Below are 9802 nucleotides of genomic sequence, written 5' to 3' on the forward strand. Positions count from 1 at the left end.
GTTTTGATTTGTATTTTAGAAGAATGGACCGTGAGAATCCACTGGGTAAAGTTCTTAAATGACCCGCAAAACATCGGAATTTTGCACTTTTTAAAAAAATAAGTACATGTCATTTAATTTTTAAAAAATATGACTTCAAAGTATTGTGAAAATATCTCTAAGATGTCTGCAACATGATAAAATGCTTAGCTTCTCTATCTATCCCGCTTTGTTTCACACAAAAAAAAACGTAAACTGATTTAAAAATCCAACAACTAGAACTATATGATAATTTTAAACCGTATATAGATTACTGTTTGGTTTTCTTATGGGCATAAGCAAATTTTACAATGTTTCTTATTAATATAATGCCCAATAATCACTTTTACACAACACGATGTGCTTACCCAGTTTAAACCTAACAAAATCTTTTTCTACTCCATGCTAGTAAATGTTTTTTTATATTGTCCATGTATTTACAATTTATATACCATCAAAACAACGTTCGTTTCATCACAATCATTGGAATGATATTTCTATTGCTTGGTTTTAAATTACCTCATTAGAAATAGAAGAAATATTTTCTTTCAAAGATATTTCGTAACAGGTAATGTCATTGATATTTCTATTGTTTGGTTTTTAATTACCTCAGTAGCTATAGACGAAATATTTTCTTTGTAAGATATTTCGTAACAGGTAATGTCATTGATATTTCTATTTCTTGGCTTAAATTACCTCAGTAGCTATAGACGAGATATTTTCTTTGTAAGATATTTCGTAACAGGTAATCTTATTGAAGCAACATGAGGTAAACGACCGTGGAGTACTTATCTTCATCATGCTGTTGCTACAACAAAATCATGGTTAGTCATGGTTTACGGTTCGATGAACCTCGAACATGCAACTTCTGATTGATTCGATTCAAATCAGATTTCTTTTCAGGTCACGAAACTGTGGGCAAACCCGACCAGTTTTATAAACTTTTGCAATCGGGCGTTAAGGTAAAAAAAAAATTTTTGAAATCAAAGAATAAAAAGATGGTTTAGATGAGGAGAACTGGTAGAATCAGCCATACTGGTGAACTGTAAGTAGCTACATTTATGCAGCGCAACCGTTAATTTTATGTTGTTTCGTAGTTTACATTCATAATTCTATTTTAACAATAATATAACTACACACACACACATATATATATATATATATCCTTATTATATATATATATATATATCCATATTATATATATATCCATATTATATATGTGTGTATATATATTATATGTTTATATATATATATATATATATATATATATATATATATATATATATATATATATATATATATATATATATATATATGTATGTATATGTATATATCTATATCTATATCTATATATATATATATATATATATATATATATATATATATATATATATATATATATATATATATAGATAGATAGATAGATAGATAGATATATCTATCTATATATATATATATATATATATATATATATATGTATATATATATATATATATATATATATATATATATATATATATATATATATATATATGTGTGTGTGTGTGTGTGTATGTGTATGTGTGTGCTGGTGTCTGTATGAGTGTAAGCGAAGGTGTATCTGCAGTTGCTAAAGTTAATCCTATTATTTTGTCCCGTCGTTTCAACCAATGAAAAAAATGTATCTAAATAAAGAAACGGTAGTGCGCTACATTGTATTTGTTGTAGAGATGATACGTTCTTGTGTAATACATAGTTAGATTCGGAACGTGTTTTGCTTTCATGATTATCCAAAGGTGAGTTGAGCGAAGAATTTTGTGTATCTTACATGTACATAATATCTATTTAACTTAATACACGCATGCAGGTCAATCCAATTTAAAAAAAAAAAAAAAAAAAACTTCATTCCCCAGAAAATGTAATCGCTGTTTATATATTCCTATTCTTTTTTTTATTTTTAAACTGTGATTTGTATTTTAGTTAAATTTGTAATTTGTTTAACCAACTTCATCGATGTTAACTATTTATGTTTTTTTCACAGACCATCAAAAATGGGTTGCGTGGTGCGGTACCTAAGTACTACACTGGTATTTTTACTGATTTACCTGGACGAATCTGGTAGGTTTAATTACTGTATTTATTTTTTTACTCATTTACCTGGACGAATCTGGTACGTGGGTACTTTCACCATCAAATTTCCCGACCCATCTGCCCGACCCACGTTTTTTGTCATCAAATGTATGAACAGTCATCACAAGAACCTGCACAGCTCGAGGAAGCACAAAATCTACGAGCAGTCATTGGTAGATCCCCTAGGGTCGGAAGAAAAATTTATTTTCTACTTTTTAGTCCACAAGAAAAACGTGGTTTTTTAAAAAGTTTTTTTTAAGTATTTTATTTTCTCCTTTTTAGTCCGTTGCTACACATGAAAAACGTGCTTTTTTAAAAGTTTTTAAATAGTTTATTTTCTACTTTATCTAATGACTTGATTAAGTATGACTTGACTAAGTGTTTTTAAATACATAAAAACTTAGAGGATTTTTTAGGTACCCATCAGAGTTGGGTGGACTCAGGGACGGTCTACTGACTTAAACCCGGATTCGAACTCGAGACTAACGGGTTAGCAGTCCAACTCTCTACCGCTAGACCACTCCGCCACTGATAAAACCACTGAATTTTGTTTTGATAAATCTGGATTGATAATTTATTTTTGCTTTAGAAATCATGTCCTCAATTTTAGGGTCCTTGTGGCGTAATTTAATTAAGCTAATTTAGGTCTCTAATTGCTAGTTTTTATGATTGCATCTGAAATTGTTAGGCGAAAATAGCCTGCATGCCGAATTTCATATCTCTAGAGCAATCAGAAGTGGGCTAATTTTCGTTATCAATTTTAACAACAAACCCACAAACGCGAAGCTGAGTTAAGAAAAACGTGTTAAAAAAAACAATGGTGCTTACAGTGAAATAGAATATCAGACGCAAGGCAATGTATTAAGTTTAAGTGTTCTTGTGACGTTATTTTATATTTTATATTTGAAAAAAAAACATTTGTTTGAAAACTGTATAATACCTCAACGCTTTATGAATTTAAAGAAAAATTTTAAAAATTAGTTTTTTTCTCTTTTTCTTCGTTCTTAATTGTAATATTGTATATCAATTGAATGGCTTGGCAGCTTCGCTACATTTCTTAATTGGGACTTGTCTAAACCTCTTGCTCCAATACCTGGTCTCCAGCGGCTGTAGGTCTGTCTTTACATCATCTACTTATCTGAGCTCAGGCCAGCCTTGATAGTTTCCTATTCGGTTTTCATTACATACATAGATGACCAACCTATCGCAGTCTTCCTTTTTTTCTGCCACTATTTTAGAAAATTTCTTTACTTAATATCCTTCGAATAATTTGGATTTAGAAAAGAAACTTTCTTCCTCTATTTTAGTTTTGATTTATATTTTTTTGTTTACCTTGTTATGTTCAGTTTCTATTTTGTTTACCTTGTGATGTTCAGTTTATATTTTTGTTTAGCTTATTATGTTATATTTATATTTTTTGTTAATCTTAATATGTTATGTTTATATTTTTGTTTACCTTGTTATGTCATGTTTATATTTTGTTTACATTGTTATGTTATGTTTATATTTTTGTTTACTTTGTTATGTTATGTTTATTTTTGTTTACCTTGTTTTGTTATGTTTATATTTTTGTTTACCTTGTTTTGTTATGTTAATATTTTTGTTTAAGTCATGTTTATATTTTTGTTTACCTTGTTATGTCATGTTTATATTTTTGTTTACCTTGTTATGTTATGTTTATATTTTTATTTACCTTGTTTTGTTATGTTTATATTTTTGTTTACCTTGTTTTGTTATGTTTATATTTTTGTTTACCTTGTTTTGTTATGTTTATATTTTTGTTTACCTTGTTAAGTCATGTTTATATTTTTGTTTACCTTGTTATGTCATGTTTATATTTTTGTTTACTTTGTTATGTTATGTTTATTTTTGTTTACCTTGTTTTGTTATGTTTATATTTTTGTTTACCTTGTTAAGTCATGTTTATATTTTTGTTTACCTTGTTATGTCATGTTTATATTTTTGTTTACCTTGTTATGTTATGTTTATATTTTTGTTTACCTTGTCATGTTATGTTTATATTTTTGTTTACCTTGTTATGTTTATATTTTTGTTTACCTTGTTATGTTTATATTTTTGTTTACCTTGTTATGTTATGTTTATATTTTTGTTTACCTTGTTATGTTATGTTTATATTTTTGTTTACCTTGTCATCATCAGCTGCCAGACACTGTCATCACCACGGCCATCTTTGTGGCAAGAGAACAGACGTCACAGTTATTCTTGACGTGCCCTTGACATTGGGACAAGACGCGCTAAACGAGACCTTAACTTTCCTGACCAACTTGACCGATTACTTTGAGATCGGACAATCTCACGTGCTCATCAGCGTATGGACAATACGGCCAAACGTGACCCAAGCTTTCTGGTTCAACAACTACACAGACAGAACAGGCTTGAAGAGGGTATAGTTAACAACGTTTTTAAATTAAATTAAAAAAAAATTTGTACGATTTAAGTTGAAATGATTTTTTAAAATAAAAATAAAAGACAGAAAGGAAATTATTGTTCCTTATAGTGCGTATATAATTTAAAAAAAAAATTAATTAAACATGTTCTTTTAAAGAAAACACTAAATTCAATTAAAAAAAATAAACGGCATATGCAGAATTTCAAAAGATAAATCTACAGAAAAAACAAAACAAAAACAGAAACAGAAACTTCTATTTGTTGAAGTTTAAAACAAGAAAATCCCCCCCCCCCCCCCACACACACACACCAACAGCACAGTTCTGTTGGATCAAATGTGAACTCACAGCTCAAATAAAACTAAATTTAAAAAAAAAATTTACAACCTTTAAAATGCACTAAAAATAAGAAAGTAAAACAAATTTGCTTTCTTCAACAAAAGGTGTTGTCGCTGAAATATTTAACAGATCTTATGAGCGACCAAAGCTTATATGAAAGAAAGCAAATTAATTTTCTTTCATATTTTCGGTGCATTTAAAAAAATTGTTGATATAAAGGTTTTTTTTTTATTAGTTAGATTTTCTACTTTTTAGTGATTCCTAATTGATGAAGTCGACTCAACAAAAAATATTTGTTTAAAAAAAATTAGCATCTTGCGATATCTGAAAGATCTTTTTCTGCCCGTAAATGCAGCCGTCCGTGACTACAATCTACAGACAACAACAAGCGGATAAAGCAAAGGATAGTTCTTGTTACCTCCCCTTAGTTTCTAACTGTTTAAAACCTTATCTGAGATCTAATAGCCTTTACAAGATCGACCTGCTCTGCGATTGTAAACATTCTTGTGAACCACAGCTCACCAGACTGTTAGGTCGATAGTGTCTAGCTAGTTATCTCCTTCTGCTATTTCTTACAGTAATCAATCGAGATATTTAATTTTGTTCTCTCCCCCCTAGTTTCGAAACGGTTTAGTACATTTTTAATGCCTAATTAAACATGTAATTAAATTAAAATTAGATAAAATTGTATTGTCATCAAAGTGGAACGTATCGGGAAAGTATAAAAAAAATCGCTGCTAAAATCGCGGGTCAAAATTGAGTTACAAGATTTGCCACAAACCCACAAACAAACAGACGTTGCGAATAAAATAAAAGCGTGTAAAATCTGTTAGACCTGGTCATGTAACAGAGAAAAACACGCGATCACTCAATCATCACTTAACAACTACAAGTTTATTTAAATTTTAGCCATTCTTTCTTTCGAAAGTCTGTCTGTCTGTCTGTCTGTCTGTCTGTCTGTCTGTCTGTCTGTCTGTCTGTCTGTCTGTCTGTCTGTCTGTCTGTCTGTCTGTCTGTCTGTCTGTCTGTCTGTCTGTCTGTCTGTCTGTCTGTCTGTCTGTCTGTCTGTCTGTCTGCCTGCCTGCCTGCCTGCCTGCCTGCCTGCCTGCCTGCCTGCCTGCCTGCCTGCCTGCCTGCCTGCCTGCCTGTCTGCCTGCCTGTCTGTCTGTCTGTCTGTCTGTCTGTCTGTCTGTCTGTCTGTCTGTCTGTCTGTCTGTCTGTCTGTCTGTCTGTCTGTCTGTCTGTCTGTCTGTCTGCCTGCCTGCCTGCCTGCCTGCCTGCCTGCCTGCCTGCCTGCCTGCCTGCCTGCCTGCCTGCCTGCCTGCCTGTCTGTCTGTCTGTCTGTCTGTCTGTCTGTCTGTCTGTCTGTCTGTCTGTCTGTCTGTCTGTCTGTCTGTCTGTCTGTCTGTCTGTCTGTCTGTCTGTCTGTCTGTCTGTCTGTCTGTCTGTCTGTCTGTCTGTCTGTCTGTCTGTCTGTCTGTCTGTCTGTCTGTCTGTCTGTCTGTCTGTCTGTCTGTCTGTCTGTCTGTCTGTCTGTCTGTCTGTCTGTCTGTCTGTCTGTCTGTCTGTCTGTCTGTCTGTCTGTCTGTCTGTCTGTCTGTCTGTCTGTCTGTCTGTCTGTCTGTCTGTCTGTCTGTCTGTCTGTCTGTCTGTCTGTCTGTCTGTCTTTAAATAGATGTGTATGCATACATCATGATACAGTTTAAAAAAATTCTTTTAAGTGGTATTTTACTTTCCAAGGCCATCGCAAATATTGGTTCCGTCGATGCAGATAACAACAGAGCTCAAGAACTCAACTCAGCTCATTTGTTTTCCTTGAGTCAAGGCGCCAGACGGTCAGCAGCTAAACGGTTGCTACTGGTAACTGACGGGAGTTTTGTTCGAGGTAAGTATATTGTAACTAGCAAAAGGTTAGACCTTAAACAACCAAAATGATTTGATTAAGTCTTATCTGACAAATATTACTCCAGTAGAAAGTCCATAACTAACGAATGTAACTATAGAAAGTAGACCTGAAAGTCAAATGACCATAAATGATCAATTCTGCTTTAATAATGATCAATGTGACTTTCGTTAATCTTAAAGTGCCAAAGTGACTTCAGTAGGTAGACTATAATTGACCAATGTGAATTTAGTTAATAAATTTTAAATGGGTGAAAGTAGTGAATAGAACATCCTATTTTTGGTTACAAGATTGGGATCTTTTAGGATCTGTATTGCCCGAAGAAGCAAATGTAAACGTCTATTTGTAAATAATGCAGTAACTTTTACACAGAACACGAGGTTAAAATACGAAGCTTCAACATTTTCTAAACAGGTTAAGATTTTATAAATTAAATTTTTGCAGATTCAAAGATTTTTATGGAGGTTCAAATAATGAAGTTTCAACACATTAAGATAGTCACAGTTATAGTAGGCAAGACCTTAGCAAAAAATGATACGACGAAAGTCATTTCAATTGCGGACAAAGTTTTAAGAACAGACAATTTCAGATCATTAAAGAATATAACGAAACGCACAGCGCACGAAATTTGCAGTAAGTAATTTTTTAAATCTGTTTCTTAAAAGGATATCACAATTACATATAATATGTGATGAAAGGGTGAATTTTTAATTATTATTTGCTCTGATGAAAATTAAAAATCTAACTTACATATTTATAGATGAGAGAGAAAAAACCGATTCGAAATAAAAAAGGACAACAACTTCGGTAACGCAACGTACTACAAAACCTTCTACGACATCAAGACCTACAACGCCACCAACACCTCCAACGCCACCAACACCTCCAACGCCACCAACACCTCCAACGCCACCAACACCTCCAACGCCACCAACACCTCCAACGCCACCAACACCTCCAACGCCACCAACACCTCCAACGCCACCAACACCTCCAACGCCACCAACACCTCCAACGCCACCAACACCTCCAACGCCACCAACACCTCCAACGCCACCAACACCTCCAACGCCACCAACACCTCCAACGCCACCAACACCTCCAACGCCACCAACACCTCCAACGCCACCAACACCTCCAACGCCACCAACACCTCCAACGCCACCAACACCTCCAACGCCACCAACACCTCCAACGCCACTAACACCTCCAACGCCACCAACACCTCCAACGCCACCAACACCTCCAACGCCACCAACACCTCCAACGCCACCAACACCTCCAACGCCACCAACACCTCCAACGCCACCAACACCTCCAACGCCACCAACACCTCCAACGCCACCAACACCTCCAACGCCACCAACACCTCCAACGCCACCAACACCTCCAACGCCACCAACACCTCCAACGCCACCAACACCTCCAACGCCACCAACACCTCCAACGCCACCAACACCTCCAACGCCACCAACACCTCCAACGCCACCAACACCTCCAACGCCACCAACACCTCCAACGCCACCAACACCTCCAATGCCACCAACACCTCCAACGCCACCAACAACTCCAACGCCACCAACACCTCCAACGCCACCAACACCTCCAACGCCACCAACACCTCCAACGCCACCAACTAGTACTACTACAAGCTCAACAACTACCACATCAACAACAACTTCAACGACAACAATACCTTCAACGACACCAACTAGTAATACTGCAAACTCAATAACTACCACATCAACAACAACTTCAACTCCAAATACAACTACTAAACCTTCGACTATTTTTAGTACAACACGTACTACTCCTTCAACAAAAATCACCACAGTTACAACACTCCCAACACCATCAACAAGTACCACTTCAAGTTCAACAACTTCCACATCAACAACAACTTCAACTCCAACTACAACTACTAAGCCTTCCACTACTTCCACTACTTCTAGTACAACACGTACTACTCCTTCAACAAAATTGACCACCAGTACAGCACCTTCAACCACTACGAGCACAACTCGTGCAACAACAACCACAAAACTCACCACAACCTCTACACCAACCACAACTAAGCGCACAACACCAACCACAACAATAACTACTACTATACGCACAACACCTACAACGACGAAAACAACAACTACCCCGAAACGGACTACAACAACAACATGCAGAACAACTACGAGAAAATCAAATTCCAGGTCTAGTTGGTCCTGGTCTCGCAGTAGTAGTGGGTCTGATACCAGAAGACACCGCGGTCATCGATTTGGCTCACGAAGCCATGGAAGAAATAGCAGACGTGGATCAAGAAGCCATCGTAGTCACCAATTTGGATTTAATCGTCACCAAAGCCGGTCGGGTAATTCAAGAAGAAATCAAATACGTAGAGGAAATTCCAGATCTGATTCCAGTAGTCGCCCTGGTAACCGATTCGGTTCAAGAAGTCATAGAGGTAGTAGAACCGACTCAAGAAGCCTTTCCAAGAGTCATAGAAATAATATACCAACTTCTCGGACAAACAATAGAGTAAATCAAATACGTCGAGGAAATTCCAGATCTATTTCTAGAAGCCGTAACCCAAATCGCTTTGGGGTAAATCAATATCGTGGTAGCTTTTCAAGATCTGGACGTAGAGGACTTAGAGGCAAACGGTCGATTGAATCAACATCTCAAATACCTTGCACACACAAGCTACAACTGCTCTTCATCATTGACGTCAGCCCAAGCCTCACTAGCCCAGACTGTGCCCAGCTTCTTGTCTTTCTGGCAGATTTCCTCTCTGACTTTAAAATATCTAAGGACGCCGTTCAAGTCAGTTTGGTCTTCTCCGGTACTGAAGTCATCGAAATGTTTGGCTTTAACAAATATTTCCAGAACTCACAAGTCATTGAAGTAAGTTTATGAGATACATTTTAAGTATTATGTTTTTTCCTTCTCTGGCTTGACTGATTGTCCATTTTAAAAGTTTTTATTAAGTTCACAATGACCATTTGTTTGTGGATTTGTGGCAAATCTAGTAATT

General features: G+C 35.6%; 1 protein-coding gene across 1 annotated transcript; it reads left to right on the forward strand.

Moving 5' to 3' along the window:
* The first annotated feature begins 23 nt into the window (after positions 1-23).
* Positions 24-8702, forward strand: LOC131953842 (GATA zinc finger domain-containing protein 14-like). Its single transcript, XM_059317242.1, has 6 exons — positions 24-45; positions 4288-4532; positions 6615-6759; positions 7222-7286; positions 7572-8303; positions 8574-8702. The coding sequence occupies exons 1-6, from the start codon at positions 24-26 to the stop codon at positions 8700-8702; spliced, it is 1338 nt and encodes a 445-aa protein (XP_059173225.1).
* Positions 8703-9802: the final 1100 nt, after the last annotated feature.

The sequence above is a fragment of the Physella acuta genome, unplaced genomic scaffold (assembly GCF_028476545.2).
Source record: "Physella acuta isolate Inbredline_101_S28 unplaced genomic scaffold, ASM2847654v3 ptg000958l, whole genome shotgun sequence".
Taxonomy (NCBI): Eukaryota; Metazoa; Mollusca; class Gastropoda; family Physidae; genus Physella; species Physella acuta.

Excerpts from the sequence above, each read along its gene's own strand:
- LOC131953842 (XM_059317242.1), top strand. The coding sequence starts at position 24 with ATGGACCGTGAGAATCCACTGG. Across the intron at positions 46-4,287 it reads GGACCGTGAGAATCCACTGG|CTGCCAGACACTGTCATCAC; the intron begins GTAAAGTTCTTA and ends TGTCATCATCAG. Across the intron at positions 7,287-7,571 it reads TTAAGATAGTCACAGTTATA|GACAACAACTTCGGTAACGC; the intron begins GTAGGCAAGACC and ends GAAATAAAAAAG.